Here is a 21,991-nt window from a genome sequence, read left to right on the forward strand (position 1 = left end):
ACACAGGCGAATACATAAATATGTTTCCAAATATGCTAATTGTTGTTCATCGTAATTTCAAGATGAAAGTTTAAACCCTTGCTCTGAGTTTTGATGTTCACATGTTCTTGATGAAATGTTGTTTGGCCAATATTAAACAAGAATTGTATCATGCTGTAAAGTGTAACTACAATCACCAGCCCATTGGTGCCCTCTGCAGGCATTTGTTAATACGTAACATACATAAGTTGATTTTTTTATGTTATGTATATTACATGATGTATTTTAACAGTGTTGTTCAATAAAACCATATGGTTACTTGCTTTTGATTTTTTTTTTTTTTTTTTTTGAACGTATTATTATCATTGCGTTATTGTTATTATACATATTTTAAGTCTAGGTCTATTTTTTATTGCCACAAAAAAGGATCTGATTAATCGTCAAAATAATCAACCGATTACTCGTTTACCGAAATAATCATTGGTGCCAGCCCAAAAACAATTATTTTCATTTTTATTACCACAAAAACGTATCCAATTACTCGATTATTCGTTAAAATAATCACCCAATTACTCGATTACCAAAATAATCATTGGTGCCAGCCCTAAAACTTATCCGATTACTCGATTATTCGTCAAAATAGTCGACTGATTACTTGAGTACCAAATAATTGTTGGTGCCAGCTCAAAAACATATCCAATTACTTGATTATTCGTCAAAATAATTGACAGATTACTCGATTACCAAAATAATCATTAGTGACAGCCCTTGTGAAGTTGTAATAATATTTAATGTCATAAAGGCAAAGTCGCAAAAAACACCTACAGTATGTGAACTCCTGTATTTGAAATGAGTATACACAGGATGTGGAATAGCTGTGTTGTGCAATATTGTATAGTAATAGGTAGTCACTAGTTCTGTCCTATTTTGATGACCTCACCATGACTAGGCAGACAAAGTTTCTGAATGCTGAACAAGCGTTGTTGAAATGCTAGTGTGGGTGATCTGTCTTATGTCATTAAAGGGGTATGGTTCACCCAACAGAAAACAGTCATCATTTACTCATCCTCATGATGTTCCAAAACTGTATAACTTTATTTATTTTGTGGAACATAAAAGAAGAGATTCTGAGAAATGTCTCAGGGTTTTTCATACAATGCAGTCAGTAGGGTCCAATATTGTTTGGTTTCCAAGGTTCTTTAAAATATCTTCAGAAGAAAGATGTTTTTTATTTTTGGATGACTCTCTTCAAAGAAGGATGTTTTGAGTTTTAAAAGTATTTTTTCAAAGCCAATTGCTCATATTTTGCTTTTAAGTTCAGACATGTTTATGTAAATGTGCTTGTATCTCAAAAGTCCCTAATTAAACTCCATAAGGGTTGATCCAAGAGCCATAACTCTTGTGTCTTTTGAGCAAGACCGTTAACCCCAGGTTATTTCAGGCAATCCGAACCAGAGTTTAAAACAGCTGAATGCTTTCAGAGATTCAAGGGTATCGCAGCGTTTAAAGGTTTCAGGGTTGACTGCTTGTGTTCTAAACAATTAAAACAATTAAATTTTTGTTTATGTGAAGAATGTAAATAAAGCCCTGTTCACACCAAGAACGATAACTATAAAGATAACTATAACCTTTAAGTATATTAGCGTCAACACAAGCGGACGATAACATTGTTTATTATGAGCGCGCTGCAGTTCTGTTGTCTGGTACTTTATATACTTGAGCTCTGTAAAGCTGGATGGATTCTGATTGGCTGTCATTAGTTTTATTGTTCATCAGCTGGAAAAAATCATTCTGAAAGTAATTACAACGAAATTGTTACTTTGTCGTTATCGTAATAGTTATCATCCTTGGTGTGATTGAGCCTTAACTCCTGCATTCCTTCTGAATTTATTGCTTTTTTTATTAGTATTTGTGTTTCTCTAACTCCCATTTGGATTGAAATGAAAAAGGGTACTGACTGACCTGGAAAACCCTTTCATTCACAGTTTTCCAAGTGGATCTGACCCTGGACCGCCTCAAACACAAGGGAGCCACCAAACGGGTGCTGTTCCTCCACAACAAGATGTCTCAATATTCAAAGAACATGACCGTCTCCAACAACCAGGGGCCGGCCTGTGAGGAACTTCAGGCTTATTTAATAGTGAGTGAATCATTCACATTTATGCATTTGACATGTTTTTATCCAAAGCATCTTGCAGTGCAGGCGAGGTATACGGTATGTTTTATAGGAAATCAAACCCATGGTGTTCATGTTCTACCAGTTGAGATACAGGAACACAGAGATTTCCTGAGTGACTCTTTCCTCACTTTTGCTGGTACTGGGCTGTGAAAAGTTTAGTGTAGATTTGTTTTTCTTGGCCAGCTGAAGAAGTGCTGAGGGCTTTATGTCATCAAATATGTGTTTGCGCTGCATTTAAAGCTGTGGTGGCAGATAGCCCAGATGTTTGGCACTGGAATATGCCGTTATTTTGTTTTCAAAAAGGAACAGTGTGTTACAGAGCTAAAGAAGGATTTGACCTGGAAAGCCAAAGCTCTCTTTTCTGGACATAAAAGAGCATGTTGTAGAGCTTGTAAGCTGGACTGAAATTCCCCAGCCTTGAGCTCATTGATATAGAGGCCCCATTTCTCTCTCTCTCTCTCTCTCTCTCTCTCTCTCTCTCTCTCTCTCTCTCTCTCTCTCTCTCTCTCTCTCTCTCTCTCTCTCTCTCTCTCTCTATTAACAGGATGACTCAGAATTCAGGGATAAGATCACACCCATCTCTGTTTTTATGGAGTACAACTTGGATTACAAAACAGCAGCAGATAAGACCGGCCTGTTGCCTATCCTTGACCAATCAACACCTACAAATATCACCAAGCAGGTACAACAGTTTCCCATACTAGACCTCTCCTTTTTTTAGGTTTTTGAAAGAACTCTCTTATGCTCACCAAGGCTGCATTTATTTGATCAAAAATACTAGAATTACAGTAATACTGAGAAATATTATTACAATTTAAAATAACAGCTTTTTATTTAAATATATTATTCCTGTGATGGCAAAACTGATCATTCAGAAATCATTGTTATTGTGTGCTAATTTGGTGCTCAAGAAACATTTCTAATTATTATTATCAATGTTTAAAACCGTTAATATTTTTGTGGAAACTAGATTTTTTGTAACATAAATTATTTTATATCTTTAAATCTATTACTTGTGATCAATGTAATGCATCCTTGCTGAATAAAAGTATTAATTTCTTTTTTTTTTTTTTTTATCTTACTGACTTTTTTGAATGGTGTTTGCTCAATGGGTGGGGTGGTGGGGGAAGATGCATGTTTCCTATACTCCAGAATGATCTCAGTGTCTGTTGGAAAGGATGACAGTAGAAAAGATGAGTGTTCTTACACTGTATATGGCTGCCAAGATTGAATTAATGATTAATGTCTTTCAGGCTTTTAACAACATTTTTATATTTCTTTTATACTAGCAGTGTTCCCACAGGCATGGGCAAACAGGGAATTTTAAAATGGTGTTTTCTAGGTTTGGAAAAAATCATGATTTTTTTTTATTTATTTATTTATTTATTTTTATGCATTGAATCACTTCTTTTCAAGGAATTGATAGAAGCAATTTGCAAATTGATCTAAATGACCCAAGTCCAAAGAACCCTAGTGAATCATGAAAACCATGGAATTCATTGGGTAAAAACTAGACTATATTTTATGCAGCAGCCACTCAAAAGATTAAATCTGCCTGTAGCCAAAGACTTGCATGCTGACTCTTCAAACAATCACCATTAAATAGCTTTGGATATAAATAGAAACTGTCTTTAATATTCCATAATCCCTTGTGATTTTCCAGGCACACATACTCCTGGATTGTGGTGAAGACAATATTTGCAAGCCAGACTTAAAACTGTCTGTTGTGAGGTGAGTCATTGGTTCATCTGAGCCTTAAATTCCACTGTGTTGTCTGGCGGCGTAGAGCTGGAGATTAACTCTGTGCGTGTGATTGTTGTTTTGTGCTCCAGTGACCAGAAAGAGATCTACATAGGTGACGATAACCCCCTGACCCTAGACGTCATAGCAGAGAATGGAGGAGAGGGGGCTTATGAGGCCGACCTTATCGTCACCCTACCATCTCAGGCAGATTTCATTGGGGTTGTGCGTAACGTTGAGGTGAGCAGAGTCAGATCAGGAATAGTTCACTTCAAAATGAAAATTCTGTCATCATATACTCACCCTCATGTTGTTTCAAACCGTATGAATTTCTTTCTTCTGCTGAACAGAAAGGAAGATATTTAGAAGAATGCCAGTAACCAGACAGTTTCTGGGTCCCATTGACTTCCATAGTATATTTTTTTCCTACTATGGAGGTCAATGGGACCCAGAAACTGCCTGGTTACTGACATTCTTCTAAATATCTTCCTTTCTGTTCAGCAGAAGAAAGAAATTCATACGGTTTGAAACAACATGAGGGTGAGTATATGATGACAGAATTTTCATTTTAAAGTGAACTATTCCTTTAACTCTTTCCCTGCCATTGACGGAATTTTCCGGCTTTCTGTGTTTTCACTGTTATATGGTAGGGGGCGCTATTACGCATCTTCTGAAAGAGTAGAGAATCTCCTGGTCAGGACCATAGACTGTAAAAAAATAGGTCAGGACACAGACAAAAAGGAGCAGAAACAAGCCATAAAAGCATTGCTTATACATGTTGTAGTCATTGAAAAAATAAATCTTTTTTTTTTTTTTTTGATTGAAACCAGAGGCTCTGTTCTTTCTTTTGATGTATTGCATGTTTAGATATTCATACAACGAAATATTCTGGGGGCCATGACATTTTTGTGAAAATTATCAAAAATGCTGATGGGGAAAGAGTTAAAGGAAGATCTATGAGTGCTTTAACCAAAGTACAGAAAGCTTTTCCCCATTAAGACCATTTAGTGTAATTTTAACTTCAGGATTATTGATGAATTATTTGATGTGGCAATCAACAGCATGTTGATGAAGCATCCTTTTTTTTTTTTTTTTTTTTTTTTTTTTTTAACCAAAAGCATTTATTTGAATGTTAATGCAGAAAATAGTTAGGGGTCAGTAAGATTAATCATTTTATTCAGTAAGGGTGCATTTAATTGATCAAAAGTGACAGTAAAGACTTTATAATGTTAAATTAAAAAAGTTATAATGTTATAAAAGTTATTTCAAATAAATGGTATTCTTTAAAACTTTCTATTCATAAAACAAAACAAAACAATGCATCACAGTTTCCACAAAAACATTTCCACAAATGTTTTCAACATTGATCATCATAAAAGTTTCACCAAAATCAGCATATTAGAATGATTTCCGAAGGACCATGTGACACTGAAGACTGGAGTAATGATGCTGAAAATACAGCTTTGCATCACAAAAATAAAGTACATTTTAAAATATATTAAAATAGAAAACAGTTATTTCAAATTTTAATAATATTTCTACAATATTACTGTTTTATTATATATATATATATATATATATATATATATATATGTATTGTATGTATGTATGTATATATATATATATATATATATATATATATATATATATATATGTGTATATATATATGTGTGTGTGTGTATATATATATGTGTGTGTGTGTGTGTGTGTGTGTGTGTGTGTGTGTGTGTGTGTGTGTGTGTGTGTGTGTGTGTGTGTGTATATGAAGTGGTTTCAGATTTTAGGTTTTCATATGTTATTTATGTATCTCAGACATTGTCTAGACTGTCCTGTGCATTCAAGAAAGAGAACCAGACCAGAGTGGTGGTGTGTGATCTTGGGAACCCAATGAAAGGAGGAACTAAGGTAACCAACAGACTTTCCGAGCTAAATTATCTGCATATTTATCTGTACCAAACGTTATTTATTTAATCTATTTTGCTGCATACTGTAACACGTAAATTAGCTGTTTCATTTGAAGTTTTTCTGTAAAATTGCGTTGTTTAGATAACAGCAGGCTTGCGCTTCAGCGTGCACCAGCTCTCCGAACAGGACACAGAAGTCAAGTTTGACTTGCAGATAAAGAGGTATTTTAATTAATGCTTGCTATTACAATAGTACAGTTGATTGAGAATCTTTGCTTTGTGCAATACTAATTAAAAGTTGTCTGTAACCCAACAAGGGCCATTAGAAACAAATGTAAAACAAAGGTTTTCTAAACATACAAGTATTTCCACTTCCTGTCTTTTTCATTTAAATCAATAAAACTTCAAGCATTTCCCTCTTCTAATCCTACAGTTCCCTGCTGACTGCCAGTGACTTTTAACATGTTAATTACAGGGAACAGCTGTCTTTGTCTCTCTGTGAGAACATCCTGCTTTGCTTCCTGTCTCTCACTCTTTCTTCACACCCTCACATCCATCTGACCCTTAATGATATATACTGCATATTTATAACTTAAAGACTAGTCCATGGTATTATTTCATGGATTTTTGTCTCTGAATGAATGAAATGTCTGTCAGTATTTGAAACAACAGCACCACCTTCTGCTCGATTGTGAAAGTAATTAATTCGCCTTTGTTTTCAGCTCAAATCAGTTCAACCAAACCAGCAATCTGGTCTCTGTTGTCACAAAGCTCGCGGTGTTGGCCAGAGTGGAATTAAGAGGGTATGATGCTTTATATTTTATCTCTGTTACATTTATGTGGCACATATTATGTGAACTGTTTTTTTTAATATTATTATTATTATTATTTCAATTTTAAAATCAACACAAAATGCCATTCAGCACACATTTTACTTTGCAGTTGCATTAAGTTATTAAATTTAGATCAAAGTTTAAAAAGGCGAACTTGTTATTTAGAATGACGTGGTATATGGAAAAAACTGACTTAATAGACTTTCTCATTGTGTATTTATCGACTCTTATCTTGTGCAGGGTGTCTGCACCAGAGCAGGTGTTTTTACCCATCGCTAACTGGCAGCCAAAAGACAGTCCTGTTCTGGAAGATGACATTGGACCTCTTGTACAGCACATCTATGAGGTAAAAAAAAATGCTGTGACTATCATTGGTCAAAAACATACATCTTTTAAGCTTCTGCGGTGCATAGTTTACGATTTTGATCCTATCTTCTGTAATCACTGATCGTCCCAGCTAAGGAACAGAGGACCCAGTACATTCAGTAAGGCCATTTTGGATGTGCATTGGCCCTACAGATACAAAAATGGCTCTCTGCTCTACATCACCAAGTTTGAAGTGGATGGAAACATGAATTGCAGCTCAAACAGGGAACTCAACCCTCTTAATGTCACTGTACGTATCCCACAATCGATTCATGAAAGTCATTTTTGATATGTAATACTGTGGTTAATTAATAGGATCTAAAATTTAAAAAGGGATAGTTCACCCAAAAATGAAAATTCTGTCATGTACTCATCCAAGTTTCTCTGCTGAACACAAAAGAAGATATTTTGAAGAATGTCAGTAACCAAACAGTTGATTTACTTTAGAATACTATGGAAGTCAATGGGCCCCATCAACTGTTTGGGTTACCGACAATTTTCACAATATTTTTCTTTTTTGTTCAGCAGAAGAAATAAATTCATACAGGTTTGGAACAACTTGAGGGTGAGTAATTGATGACAGAATTTTCATTTTTGAGTGAGTAGAGTATTTTAATAGTGTGCAGAGACAAGACTTTGCTTGTTCACAATTGGATTGTACTTAGGATCTTGTATAATATTCCAGGGATAAAATTATGCTTTTGCTTTTACCTAGAATCCCAGATTAACTGACAAAAATGAGACCTCTACCAGTGGAGACAGGGCAGAGGGGGGGAACAGACACAACGTCCACCGTAGAGATCTGGAGGACAAAAAAGAGGAAGAAGACCTGGAGATTCTGGTATTGTCACACCGTTAACAGTTGCCACTGTCTGTGAAGTGTTTGCAGCAGTTTTACACTGCATTACTATATCATACTATTGTTCAAAAGTATGCGGTCAGTAATTTTTTTTTCTCAGCAAGGATGCGTTTAAATGACAGTAAAGACATTTATAATGTTACAAAGTATTTCTATTTCAAATAAATACTGTTCTTTTGAACTATCTATTCATCAAAGTTTCATCAAAAATATTAAGCAGCAGCACAACTGTTTTCAACATTGATAATAATAAGAATTGTTTCTTGATCAGCAAATCATCATATATAATGATTATATATATATATATGGATCATATATAATGATCCATATATAAGGATCATGTGACTCGGAAGACTGGAGTAATGTTGATGAAATTTCATCCTCTTGCCAACACTGGAATGAATTACATTTTAAATATTATTTATCTGTTATAAATATATTTTTTTAGATTTTAAATTGTAATAATATTTCACAATATTACTTTTTTTACTGTTTTTTTTTTTTTTAATCAAATGCAGACTAGGTGAGGTTTGTTTTTTTTTTGTTTTTTTTTTTGTTTTTTTTTAAACATTTTTCAAATAATACCGACCCCAAACTTTTGAATGGTAGTGTTTTAAATTGAATTATGTGTTATAAATTATTGTTCAACTATTATCATGGTTGTTATACCATCAAACCAATTTTGTTAATGGGAACCATTTCACCCCACTATACATGTGTACCATTGGCACTGTCAGACATGCCATTGAACTGTCCATCTCATCATTATGCATGGATTCAAGTCCAATTGTATGTGTGTACCCAACAGGATTGTGGGAATGCAGAGTGTCAGGAGATTAAGTGTTGGGTTGGCCGCCTGGAGAAAGGCCAGAGTGCTATTCTATTTATTTACTCCAGACTCACCGTGAGCACGTTTCTCAAGGTAAAAAGATGTCGTTTGACTAAAAAATTCCTATTCCTTCCCCCACTGCAAGTCTTTAAGATCTAAAACATCCTGTTTTCACTGCACAAATGCTAATACATTAAAACACAGTGGTGGTTTTCTTTCCTTTCAGGCTGAAAGTCAAAACAAATCGTACAATGTTCGATCCTCGGCCTCCTTCAGTGTCGTAGAGATGCCATATAAAAATATAAATTCTGAGTTACCAACCAGCACAACATCGGTAAGTTCCTATCACGTTTGTGCACTGAATGTATGGTGTTTGTTACTGACTGCACTGACCCTGTGTCTCTGTCCTGCAGGCTTCTCTGAAGGTGATCTGGAATTCAGAGAACTCTCCGCCTGTCCCAGGATGGGTGGTGGCTCTGGCTGTCCTGGCTGGACTGCTGCTACTGGCTCTGCTCATCTTTGTCATGTATAAGGTAAACAACTGTAAACTTTAGTTAACAGGGTTTAGATTAAGCCTATAGGCCTTAGTTAAATCAGGACATTCAAGCAGCTTTTATAAATGTGAAAAAACATTACTGGTGTGCATCTTGAGACAAAACAATGGCACTGATATATTTTTAAGTAATATCAGTGAAACTTGCTTTCATTTAAAACGGCTCAAACATGCATTTTAGTCTGGGACTAGGCTTAAGCCTTGTCTGTGAAACCAGGCATTAAACTAACTGATTGATGGCTGTTATCTCATCACAACAGTCTCTATAGGGATGACAAACAAATATAAATGTCAGAAGTAGTAGTGGTTTTAAGTCCTTACCGTAATCAATAAAATGTCATTAAATATTTGTATATAAAAAAAAAAAAAAAAAAAAAAAAAAAAATATATATATATATATATATATATAATATAATATAATATAATATAATTTTTAATACAAATAAATAATACATTTATTCAGCTAGTGAGTGACAGCTAAACAAAGATCACAGAATTGCAGGTAGCTTAAGTTAAGCTCTCATTCACTATGGGCTAAATAACTTAATATTTCTAAAATAAGTTAATATATATTTATTATATTATCCATCCATCCATCTTATATAACATTGTTTTAATAGGCCACAGAATTGCAAGTAACAAGTAGCCTATTACAAAAAAAAGATAGATAGATAGATAGATAGATAGATAGATAGATAGATAGATAGATAGATAGATAGATAGATAGATAGATAGATAGATAGATAGATAGATAGTTTGCTTTAGATGTCTCATCTTGATTTCTCTCCCCCTCAGCTGGGCTTCTTTAAACGCGTGCGGCCGCCACAGGACGATAGTATCGAGAAAGAGCAGCTTCAGCCACAGGAGAACGGAGACAGAAACACAGAAGCCTGAGATCTTTACCTTCACCGGTCTCTCACAGTGCCACATCCACAGGAGTGTGCCTGATTCACAGCAACACATCCTTCACAACTCTCTCATCTTTACCAGCAGCTTCAGAGTGTTCATCCAGACAGCCCAGATCAGTGAGATGACTGTTGTCATTTGAACGGTACTCAACCATGATGTTCTGGTAACAAGATTAAAGCCCCGTGCCAATCCTTTCCCCCTGTGCTCCTATCCTTCTTTAACTGCACTGAGTCTTAAAACAAGATTTGATTTTAAGTTGGGTATAGAGATCAACCATTTAAATCGTTACACATTTCAAATGGTTTACAAGTAACAATAATAAAGGTGATGAACCTTAATAATGCAAAATGTGATCATGATTTTTACATTGTTTATTTTGAGGAAAGACATGACGTAGTTTGGTACATCATTAAATTGCTTCTGTTGGAGAAACGTTCATGTTACTTTATTTAGTGGTGATCAGTTTCTGCTGTTTGGAGGCTTTTCTGCAGGAGTTTTAGTTCTTATATGGGGTTTTTTTTTTTCAGCTGTTGGGATTTGGACTCTGGTTTCTTATTTGGGTGTAAGGTGTATTATTTTGAGAAAATATTCTTATGATTGTCTACTGTAAACACATAATTTTAGAGCAGGGTTATGTTTCTGCATTTGGTCGAATTTGTATTAGAAAAAGAGAAAATAATCAAAGTCTTTGCACAATAGAGCAATAAACGGTAGCATTTTTGTATTTTGAAAACTACCACTTATGAACAGAGCACCTTTATAATGTATTAATTTACCTTTAGTTTTAAGATGCAGGAGTATTTTTATAGATTAAACACTAGTCTGTTTTTTAAAGGTACATGTTGATTAGAATAGGAAAAAATGCATTTAGTGTGAGGAGGAGGAGGGGGGGGGGGGGGGGACTTAATTGTACAATTTGGAAAAATGAGACTGGAATCCTTAGGAGCAATATTGGCCTTTTGGGAAAAAATATTTATATATTAAAAACAGTTATTTGACTGATGTTAATTTGATTTTGTGGTTTAAAGGTTGCGGTTCATAGTTTTGGTCTGAAAAACACAACCCATAACACTGAAAACACCCCATGGATTTCTTATGTTGCTGTATTATAGTAATGCTGCTGCCCATATGAATTTACCCATATTGGGTTGCCATAAGTATGTTGTCTAAATGAAAAATTTGTGTACTTCAATCAAAATTATGCATTTTAAAATGAGTATATTCTCTTTTGTTTTGTAAAGTTTGTAAAAAATAATAATAATAATAGGACATAATCATCATAGCAACAAACATAAGTGTTTTTGAGAATCCACCATGTTTAAAAACAGATTTGAAAAAAACTGTAAAGACTCTTGACTTTATTTTTACTTTCCTTTTTCTTTTTCCCCTTGATTTTGTTCAGCAATATGTTGTTAATGCTTCTGTAATTCAAATAAACACATATACTGATGTAGATGGATTTTTTGTTTTTGCCTTATTTATGAATATACCAGGTGTCCATACTTTGTCCTTGACTTGAATGTAGTACCTATTTTTTAGTGTCTAAAGTTCATGTTATCGTAACAGGATTTCTGTAACTGGTAACACTTATCTGGTTGATGAATAACCAATTGCAGATTTTAAATTCAAGAATAATCATCTTTAGAATCTACAGTGCTTCAATAGCTTTTGTACCTCAAAGCAAAATAAACAGCTGTAAATAAGTTGAAAGATGACGAAACATTTTTTAACTTTATTTATTGTAAAATGTTTGCATTGTGCATGATGTCGCAACTCATTGTACATCTGTCAGTAAGAAGCTGAGATCACTTCCCGGTTCATACTCTGTGGTTTGCTTCCCTCTGAGAAAGACAAACAATCATTTCACTTGCTGTGCCTATTTGGCATTATTATTTTTTTCTGTTATATTTTCCATATGCATGAGCAGGAGTCTCTACATTACCTGTGGAACAGTCGTGCGTTTGTGCTTCCAAGTAAGGTGGCTTTGTTTCCTTCCACTAAAAGCATTGAGCCTTCCCGAAGACCCTGCCATCAACAGCATAGGTGTGTGTTAGTGCTCAGCTGATGCTAGACTAATGAAAAATGAATGACAATAACAACAGAACAACAATAAGATTTGATAAGAAAAGTGACAAAAGTGAAAGATTTCTAATTTAAAAAAGGGTGTTTTGAACTTTCTATTCATTGCATAATCCTTAAAAAAAAAAAAAAAAAAAAGTATTACGGGTTCCACAAAAATATCAACAGCAAAACTGTTTTGAACATTGATAATAATAAATGTCTCTTGAGCAGCAAATCAGCATTATAGAATGATTTCTGAAGGATCATGTGACACTGAAGACTGGAATAATAAATGCTGAAAATTCAGCTTTGCCATCACAGGAATAAATTACATTTTAAAATATATTGACATAGAAAACAGTTTTTAACTACTTTTTTTTTTAATATTTCATAATATTAAATTAATGTAGCCTTGGTGAGCGCATATATATATATATATATATATATATATATATTTATACAGTTTTACAACAGTAGTGAGTAATACATGTTAACTTGACATACCAGTACACATGGTGTGTCCGGCTCCTCATGGTACTGGGTGATTCTCTGTTCACGTGTTTCCTGTAAAATGCACAATCAAATCTACGCTCATGAAGCCTAAAAGATCTACCTTAAAAGTTTGTTTTTTTGATAGCTTTAACGTTTTATCTCATGGCACCAATTTCCTCACAATACAGCAATGCATATTTTTTGGATTTTTATAAGAGAGAAAAAAAAAAGATAATTGCTTATCAAGTCTCTACAGCACCAGTACGTACACCCATGTGTCTGCTGTTGGGATCAGGATCCAGAAAGTGAGGGTTAATGTTGAAGGGCACTAAACCAATGGCAGCAAAAGTGGGTGGATAGACGATAGGCATGTCATTGGTGGTGTTGATGCTGATGGTGGAGACGTTGGTGCCTGCACTTGATCCCATGTAAGGTATTCCATCCTATGAGATAAAATCCACACCTGTTACAGGCAATTGCAGTATATTTCAGATTTTGGTTAAACAAGACACTAATTCACCTGTAAAACTCTCTTCCTAATCTCAGTGATCACATTGTTGTCATAGAGAGCTTTCAGCAGGCGGAACGTGTTGCCGCCACCTAATGGACACAAAAATAGACATCAGATTGAGAGCCTGTCTTTCTGAATACATTATAAGTAAATAATGGCGAAGCATTCACAGAAATGAGTACAAACAGTATAGTAGAGACCACTTTGAAAATCTGCAAATTTAAAGCTTTAGGATTTTGACAAATGTATACTAACAAATGTTGATTTCTGGGTGACTGATTAAATGTAAGCAAATTTGTGACATTGTTCATGTGAAGTCATTTAACGGCCCCAGTTAAATAGATGGCCCCAGATTACTGTTGTTCAACATTCAATACTCGTTAAAACATCACCCTCTTACTTGATCTGGACAAACTGAGCATCATTAGAAAGATTTAAGACTCCAGCTTCGATATTTGACCACTGTTTATGATAAAACTGGTTTGCAGTGACATTAATTTCTTAATTTATGCCAGGAGTGCAAAATAATTAATCTGTAACGGTCGTTATTTTGAATAGAAATCATCACTCATAAAGCAGTCATTCACGTCTATACATTTATATATATATATATATATATATATATATATATATATATTTATTTTATTTTTTTTTTAAGAATTCACATAAAGTCCCAAGAATAGGTTTTTTTTTTTTCTTCTAACAAGAATTAAGATAATAGGTGGATTATTCATGTATAGTGGGATGACAGAGGTGTAGATGGCCAAGCCATAATGCCAGAATGAAGGCTATGGCTGAATTCAAACAAAAGAATAAGGATAAAAGAATAATGAAGATTAAGTCTCATCGCGGCAGAGGTGTGAAAGGTTCGTCGATTGACTACAATAAGCATGAATGGGCCAGTTCTCCTCGCCAGACATTAGTCAAAGACTGTAAATGGGTGTTAACAGGGCAATAAAATATTTGATAAGAATCTTATCAGCTTTTTCAAAAAAAAAAACCCTCCCCTTACATACTCTTACTTAAGTCTTCACAGTATGGATAATTTTAGAGATATCATCCTCAGGTTTGAAATGAAGCATGACCACACTTGTGGCTACAAGTTAGTCATGGTTATAAGTTGTTATACTACATTCATATAATATTTGTATACATTTAATAAATATATTCTTAATACATTTTTGTTTTTATGTTTGAGCTTATATATCTCAATATTAATAACAGTCTGATTAATTCTGAGTCTTGAACTGTAACTCTCAAGGGTTGGCTTTCTAAATATATGTTGGTTATGTGTCTATTCAGAATGACTTATGAGCAGCAACCTTTTTATTTTGGGTATGTCATGTATGCCCCACAAAATTGGGTCTGTCTGGTAAGGGGTTAAAGCATAAATAGGGGGACAAACCAAATACTAAAATTCTAGTAAATCTTATAAAAAAAAATGTTTACTATTTTATATATTTTATATATACTGTGCATTAAATATACTGAGATATATATATATATATATAAAACTTCATACCAATGAATATTCCTTCAGCTTTCCTAACAGCATCCACAGGGTCTGGTGTCTCATGGACACTGTCCAGCTCATAGCCTGGAGACAGAGAAAAGAAGAGTACAGCCGAGATGAAGGGCAATGTGGCCGTGACTGTCTTGTGAGATCAACATACGTGTGTGTTCAAATCAATAAAGACTCAAACCCAATGTCTTGAACTTGTCTCTGGCAGTCTTGGCATAGGCATCTCGATCATGCAGTGCATATGGGACAAACAGGACCCTCTTTACTCCTCTGTTAAACAAAAAAGTGATTCATTTTTAAAAAATGGGTTCAATATAGGTCAGATGCATTTGATTCCAAAAACACAAACTGTCATATTTTGCTCAATACAAACACGTTTAAAAATGTCATAACTGGTGTTTATGTTCAAAGAATGGACTTGCACTTTGCATGTATTGAGTAACAAGCCTGCATACATATACAAACAGGAAATGATATCAGAATATTAATATAAAGGACTGTATGACTGTATTGCAACAATGTTATTAGGACTGTAGCATTCCAAAGTTTTTATTCCAACATTCCTCAGGGCTGCCAACTCTCACGCATTGAGCGTGAGACTCACGCAATTGACACTTTTCACACGCTCTCACGCCACACATCCATTTTCTCACGCACAGAAAAATTGTGGAGCAAAGAGGTACTTTTAATATTAAACTAATTCTCAGCTCTTAGATTCCGTCAATTTTATTACGAAATTCAGACAAAAATACGTTTGGCGCTTACTTTTTTTTTTAAAGATGCAGTACAACTTACCGAAAGTATACATAATATCGACCAATTAGTGTTTTTCAACCACGGAAAGAGGTCAATATAACAGCAGGAGAACAATTATGTCACATAACGTTACATTTACCTCAGGAAAGCCATTTAACGACCATAGCATGTTAATTGAATAGAAAAAATAGCTAGAGAGGAGATTTTGCTGAGCACTATATTATATATTTATTATATTTTTACTTATGTCATTAAATAATTGTTATTATAACAAAAACTGCATTATATTTAATTTAATGTTATTTTTAATAATACCAGCAGACTGGGCCCTCTATGTTTACAGCATTAGGTGAGATTATTTTTTTAAATAAAATTTAAAATAAACATGTATCCAAATTAATCAATATTGAATCAAAATCGGAATCAAATCACAAGAATGGAATTGAAATCTTGAAATTTTTGTCAAGCAATAATAAAAACTGTATCCTATACCAGTCATTGTACAATGTATACATTGTAACATGTTGTCACTAAACTTCATAAAATTCTATTTAGTTACCAAATGTTTTGACAATTACACTTACTGTGATGCAATATTTGTTTTTACATACCCACCCCCCCTCGCCAAAAAAAATACAAATCTCACTCCAAGCTAAACTCAAAAGTTGGCAGCCCTGATTCCTAGTTAAGCTGCAGGCAACTTACTTTCCAAAAAAGTCTTGGATCTGCTGCTCACAGTGTTGAAGATATCCTCCTCCATGAAGTGTGGAGTTAGATACGAGTAGAAGTCTTCTCTTCATGATCTTCCTCCTCAACTGTGCTGCCTGCCTAAGAAATGTAGAAGTTGATCAGAGGACAGACAGCGCATGTGACCAGCGCCTTTTTATGCTTACACCACATATTCTCAGATCAGTGTGGTCGTAATCTTCAATACATTACCTTTGGACAGACAGTATATCACTCTGATTATTCCACAGATGATAAACATTCACAGGAACAAGCCATGATAAGAAACGTCTCTGGAATCATGTGATATTAAAGCAAAACTTTCATGAAACAGCAGAGGCAGGTCAGAAACTAAAGAAATTGTACTCATCACAATTACGAATCCTTTAAAACACATTAAACCTATGTTTTTGTGTTTTAACCTTTTTATTTGTATTTATTTTTTTGTAGTTACTGGCAGGCATTGTTTTCAAAATAAAAGCCCTAAAGCTGCCCTCGGACAACTAAGAGCCAATGAACACGATTTTTATTAGAATATTGATTTATTATATATCTATATATTAATCATCTTGTTAAAATTATGGCATATGTTAATTCATTAAGATAACTTTATTGATTTTACAGATGAAAACGTAATCATTTATTATTATAATGATTTATATTTGTTATTTCTCAAATACGATTGGTCTGAATAAATTAAAGTAAATAACACATAAACCCTTTAAGTAATTAATTATTGTCTGAAACAGTGAAAGTGTTTTATATCTTTTAAAAAAAAAGCACAGTCCCATAATTATGTCATTTCCACCATAACAAACATTCTTACCATTTAATGAAGTTTTATCAAACTGTTGTTATCAAAACGACAATAGTGTCACGGTCAATATAATTTGTGAACAAAATAGATTTACATGATTTACAGCCAAGCTGCAATTTTGTCAAATGGTCCAAAACGTGTGTAAATATTATTTTATTGTGCGTGTAGGATGTGTAAAACTCTAGCTATGCAATAAGCATGCGCAATTAGTCTAAATAAATAAACTATTTTAAAAATGTGTTTTGAAAAGGGTTTTTTAGAGCCAAATATGTTAAAAGTTAAACAAACATCTTTAAATGCTTTTATTTTGTCGACGAGTAATCTCAGACATGCGCAAGTTGGTGTATCACGTGTAGCAACATGAGTCTCGCGCGAAAGAATCACTTCTAAAAAAAAAAAAAAAAAAAAAAAGAAAGAATCAAACTGAAATGGATGACACAATTATAAATAGTTTAATCCTGAAACTACACGACATCCAAGCCGTCAAGTTCGGAACTTTTAAGCTTAAAAGTGGACTCACTTCGCCGATCTATTTTGATCTTAGAGTAATAGTGTCCCATCCAGCGTTGATGAACCAGGTACGTTAAACACGTGCTCACTTTGAGTAAGTTAATGATATGATAATATAAGTTACTGTTATTCCAAAAGTGTGTAATCATATCCTGAGCATTTTCCTACCAAGAATGTTTTAGAAAACAAGTCATTCAGATCCTTCTTTAATGGATGTCATTCGTTGATCATAAAATCATATTTTGTTTGTGATCAGGTGGCAAGCCTTCTTCACAAGCGTGCTGAGGATGCAGGGGCTCAGTTTGAGAGTGTGTGTGGTGTCCCTTACACAGCTCTTCCTCTGGCCACAATCATCTGCTCTACCAAGCAATACCCCATGCTTATTCGACGAAAGGAGGCGAAGGACTATGGTATAATAGTGCAAATTTAACTCCACTCCATCTGTAATCTGTTTACTGTTTACATTTCCCTAAACCAAAAAATATTAGGACACTGAAGACACACTTTAAAATTGTGTTAGGTAGCAACATATCAAACCAAGCAGCATTCATCAAACAACAAAATCATAAAAAAAACCTTCAAAAAAAGTTTGTTAGGTTTTAAGTATAAAGCAGTAGATTTGATGTTCAAAACAAGAACTGGTAGATATAACGTTATATATACCATTTTAGTCGCTTTGAATAAATCCATGTGCCAAATGTGTAAATGTAAAATGAATGCAAAATTGCTTTTCTGGTTGACAACGTGGAATGTCAAGTGGTTTATTTGTGCCTTTAGTGTCCAAATACTTCTTGAGCTGCTATATTAATCATTTAGATTTACAAATAGTTTATTTATATATTTCATGGTGCGATTTGCAGTGTGAATCTGTATTGTTATAGTTTACTAAAACTAAAATCATAAAGCCTTTTCGTTACTTGAAATAAACAGTTATTCTATTTATCGTCTATATATATGCATTTATATGTGCATTGACACATTAAACTGTTACTGCTCATTATTTTATGTATGATGTTCAGAGTTTACATGAAGACAAAATGTTTATGTCCTCTGGCACATTTTACATGTACTGCAGTCAACACACTTCTGTTGTCCTTTTTGCTTCTGTATGTTTTTTTTGTGGTTTACCATTTGTTTTTAGCACCGTATGGTGCTTGTTATCTTGACTTTTACACTGTCTCTCTATGTTTGTTGTCGATTTGAACATTGCACCATGAAATGGCATTTCACCCCTGTGTTTTGAAATTCCCCAGGAACGAAGCGTATCATCGAGGGAACCATCCACCCTGGTGACAGATGCCTTATAGTAGAGGACGTAGTGACCAGTGGCAGCAGTGTTCTAGAAACCGCTGAGGTACTAGAGAACGAAGGCCTGAAGATCACAGATGCTGTGGTGTTACTGGACAGAGAGCAGGGAGGCAGTGCCAGGCTAGCTGACAGTGGCATCACTCTACATTCAGTCATTTCTGTCTCCAGACTTCTGGATGTGTTACTTAAATCTGGCCGAATAGACACGGCCACTTCTCAGAACGTTGAGAGGTTTGTTCGAGAAAATAACACCTACGTATCAGCAAAGAAGAATGTCTCCACCCCTAAAAAGGGCTGTAATGATCTCGGCTACGGGGCTCGTGCCGGGTTGCCAGACACTCACCCTCTCGCTGCCCGCCTGCTGAAGATCATGGAGGACAAGAAGAGCAATCTGTGCGTGTCTGCAGACGTGACTCGTTCTGAGGAGCTGCTGGAGATCGCTGTGACGTTGGGGCCACTGATTTGCGTGTTGAAGACTCACGTGGACATCCTGCAGGACTTCACTGCAGACGTCATCAGCAATCTGAAAGAGTTGGCTATAAGGCACAACTTCCTGATTTTTGAGGATCGCAAGTTTGCAGACATTGGGAACACAGTCAAGCATCAGTATGATGGTAGGTGTTTGTTTCACATGGTGGTGGATGTGGAGATCTTGGAATTGACTAGTCTTAAATTTAACTTGTATAGTCTGCGCGAGATATTCATAGACCAAAGTGTTTGTGATTTACTGGGCAAGGTTTAAGAAACAAGGTTTATGGGGGTCTATAAAAGTCTTAATCCGCCCAAAAATTAAGGCCATAAAAAGGTCTTAAATCAGAGCAGAAAGTCGTCTTGTTTTAATCATAGTCACTTCATTTTGGTCAGTTTCATAGAAAACAAGACTTCATATTTTGTCATTTTGTATCTCCAGTAAATGCATCTTGATTTAAGAATCTTTAGACATAACGCTAGAAAACAAACTGGAAGAGAGAAACACTGAGGAAGAACGTCACTTTTTTTTTGCAGTGTGATCAGAAGTTACAGTAAAAGTTATTTTCATATTGTAGTAGTTGGGAGCAGATTCAATGAATTAAAATGAATTAAAGTAATGGATATCTGTTGAATATTTCCAAACTTTGAAGTGTTTCTAATGCAACTCATTGTGTTTCTCCCTAGACATTTAGCCTACATTTAGAGAACATTGACATTCTGTTCCCTTCATTTAAATTAGGCTCATATCCGAGTTTTTCCAAGACTGTGGGAACTGTGGTTAAGTGGTTGAGGTGGTGAATTAATTAATAAATATCTTGGTTTTAAGTGGTTTTTTTTTTTTTTTTTTTTTTTTTTTTTTTTTTTGCTCTACACAGTGCTTGTTTGTATATGTCTGGATTCTTAAAGGGATAGTTCACCCAAAAATCAAATATCTGTCATCATTTGCTCTCCTTCATGTCATTCCAAACCTGTATGACTTTATTTCTTCTGTGGAGCAATCTTCATGCAGAAGTTCACCATGCAAGGACATTTTAGAGAGTAAAAAAAGCATAAAAAAAAGATTCAGATTCCTTTTATTGTGCTTCACAATAGTCATACAGTTCTGGAATGACATCAGGGTGAGTAAATGACAGAAATTTCTTTTTTGAGTGAACAATTTCTCTAAATATTATTTAAATTTCTGCACAAATGTTGTTCACATAAAACATTGTTGTTTTTAAAGGTGGTCTATATCGGATCTCCTCATGGGCGCACATCATTAATGCCCACGCGTTGCCGGGTCCGGGTGTGCTGCAGGGTCTCGGTGCCGTCGGCAAGCCTCTGGGTCACGGCTGTTTGCTCATTGCTCAGATGAGCTCCCAGGGTTCCCTTGCAACAGGGGATTACACTCGAGCAGTGGTACGTCTTCTACTCTCTGTGAAGAACTAGATGCGAACACTTCCTCACTTCCAGTAACCCTTGTTTATTATTTCGTATCAATAATATTCTTTTCTCCTTTAAATGTTTCAGTATTGTAGGATCAAGGTGGTCTCCTTAATTTTTGTCCTAGCTTAGTCCTTTAAAGTCGACATGAAATGTAATGTTCTTTTCTTCCCTATTGTGACGTATATCTAAGTGAAATGGGTTCTCGAACAAGAAAATAATATAGGGCAGGACTTGATTTTGTCCATTGGGAATTGATTCGATCATTGTGGTTCGCTATTGCTGTGATGTCATGTGAGTGACAGGTTGTCCCGCCCTCTCGCCAGTAAACATGTCATCAGAGAAGAGATGTTGCTGCAAGAGGGGAGGGGAAGTTACTTTGATTAAGGATTACGAGGGGATAGAATTTAAAAAAAATATATTAAAAAATAATTGTCTATTTAGATTTTATGGTGACTTTAAGGACCTTCTGTCTCACTTATTATTTAAGCCACTTATTTGAGTTGATTGAAATGTCTTTTAGGTCAAGATGGCTGAAGACCATTCTGATTTTGTGTTTGGATTTATAAGTGGATCGAAGATCAGTGACAAGCCTGGTCTGGTTCACATGACTCCAGGAGTGCAAATGCAGACAGGAGGTACATTTTACTACTGAATACACATTGTTTTGACATTAGCTTTCCTGTATCTCCAAGTGTTTGAATAGAGAAAGGTGATTTTTTTTTTTTTTTTTTTTAAGATGCTCAGAAATATTGTCTAGTATTCTGTTCATATTTGCCTGTTTTTAGCGATCAGATACCCGTGTTGTTTTTAATGTAGTCATCTTTTGTTCTCCAGGGGATGGCCTTGGACAGCAGTATTCAAGTCCAGAAGATGTGATCTGCACTAAAGGCTCTGATATCATCATTGTGGGACGAGGTATTCTTGCCAGCCCAGATCGGCTCCGAGCAGCAGAAAAATACAGAGCGGCAGGCTGGGAGGCATATCTGAAAAGACTCTCACAGGCCAGCTAATGAAAGAAAAATGTGGGGCCTGTTAAATCATGTCTGGTCTTTATAGCTCAATCATTCCCTCCACTTTAATACTAACATGATTCAGATTACTCCCTCCTTGTTTTTGTTCACTTGGTAATAAAATTATGCAAAGCTGAATTTTCAGCATCATTACTCCAGTCTTCATTGTCACATGATCTTTCCGAAATGATTCTAAAATGCTGATTTAATAGTCAGGAAACATTTCTTATC

The 21,991-nt window shown here is 34.9% G+C and overlaps 3 protein-coding genes across 6 annotated transcripts in view; 2 read left to right on the plus strand and 1 right to left on the minus strand.

Moving 5' to 3' along the window:
• itgav (integrin, alpha V) overlaps nucleotides 1-11,610 on the plus strand; it is a 29,781-nt gene extending 18,171 nt beyond the window's left edge. The window contains exons 17-30 of the mRNA XM_084122787.1: nucleotides 1,965-2,119; nucleotides 2,703-2,840; nucleotides 3,822-3,889; nucleotides 3,991-4,138; nucleotides 5,711-5,803; nucleotides 5,945-6,024; nucleotides 6,525-6,605; nucleotides 6,876-6,981; nucleotides 7,093-7,251; nucleotides 7,717-7,842; nucleotides 8,669-8,782; nucleotides 8,916-9,023; nucleotides 9,103-9,222; nucleotides 10,038-11,610. Coding sequence (XP_083978913.1) covers nucleotides 1,965-2,119; nucleotides 2,703-2,840; nucleotides 3,822-3,889; nucleotides 3,991-4,138; nucleotides 5,711-5,803; nucleotides 5,945-6,024; nucleotides 6,525-6,605; nucleotides 6,876-6,981; nucleotides 7,093-7,251; nucleotides 7,717-7,842; nucleotides 8,669-8,782; nucleotides 8,916-9,023; nucleotides 9,103-9,222; nucleotides 10,038-10,136 — 1,595 coding nt within the window. The 3' untranslated portion in view covers nucleotides 10,137-11,610. The remainder of the gene's footprint in view (nucleotides 1-1,964; nucleotides 2,120-2,702; nucleotides 2,841-3,821; nucleotides 3,890-3,990; nucleotides 4,139-5,710; nucleotides 5,804-5,944; nucleotides 6,025-6,524; nucleotides 6,606-6,875; nucleotides 6,982-7,092; nucleotides 7,252-7,716; nucleotides 7,843-8,668; nucleotides 8,783-8,915; nucleotides 9,024-9,102; nucleotides 9,223-10,037) is intronic.
• A 241-nt stretch (nucleotides 11,611-11,851) lies between these two features.
• On the minus strand, nucleotides 11,852-16,714 carry LOC311088588 (alpha-aspartyl dipeptidase). 3 transcript variants are annotated; one of them, XR_014607535.1, is made up of 9 exons: nucleotides 16,433-16,653; nucleotides 16,199-16,321; nucleotides 14,919-15,007; nucleotides 14,738-14,812; nucleotides 13,225-13,304; nucleotides 12,974-13,147; nucleotides 12,717-12,776; nucleotides 12,094-12,223; nucleotides 11,852-11,992 (listed from the first exon to the last, which is right to left on the minus strand). XR_014607535.1 is itself a non-coding variant. In XM_084122788.1 (9 exons), exons 2-9 carry the CDS (start codon nucleotides 16,291-16,293, stop codon nucleotides 11,926-11,928), a joined length of 723 nt encoding a protein of 240 aa, XP_083978914.1. In that variant the 5' UTR covers nucleotides 16,294-16,321; nucleotides 16,433-16,714; the 3' UTR covers nucleotides 11,852-11,925. The 3 variants fall into 3 exon arrangements, 2 of the variants coding, with proteins under 2 accessions (XP_083978914.1, XP_083978915.1); XM_084122788.1 differs by having other exon boundaries at nucleotides 12,094-12,176; nucleotides 16,433-16,714; XM_084122789.1 differs by having other exon boundaries at nucleotides 12,094-12,176; nucleotides 16,199-16,317; nucleotides 16,433-16,681.
• Nucleotides 16,715-17,361: 647 nt separating this feature from the next.
• umps (uridine monophosphate synthetase) lies at nucleotides 17,362-21,914 on the plus strand. 2 transcript variants are annotated; one of them, XM_084122948.1, is made up of 6 exons: nucleotides 17,362-17,614; nucleotides 17,803-17,956; nucleotides 18,800-19,468; nucleotides 20,548-20,723; nucleotides 21,271-21,385; nucleotides 21,585-21,914. In XM_084122948.1, exons 1-6 carry the CDS (start codon nucleotides 17,465-17,467, stop codon nucleotides 21,758-21,760), a joined length of 1,440 nt encoding a protein of 479 aa, XP_083979074.1. In that variant the 5' UTR covers nucleotides 17,362-17,464; the 3' UTR covers nucleotides 21,761-21,914. The 2 variants fall into 2 exon arrangements, 1 of the variants encoding a protein (XP_083979074.1); XR_014607549.1 differs by having other exon boundaries at nucleotides 17,366-17,614; nucleotides 20,548-21,100; nucleotides 21,152-21,385.
• Nucleotides 21,915-21,991: the final 77 nt, after the last annotated feature.

This window comes from Abramis brama (assembly GCF_963993115.1).
Source record: "Abramis brama genome assembly, chromosome: 8".
Classification (NCBI taxonomy): Eukaryota; Metazoa; Chordata; class Actinopteri; order Cypriniformes; family Leuciscidae; genus Abramis; species Abramis brama.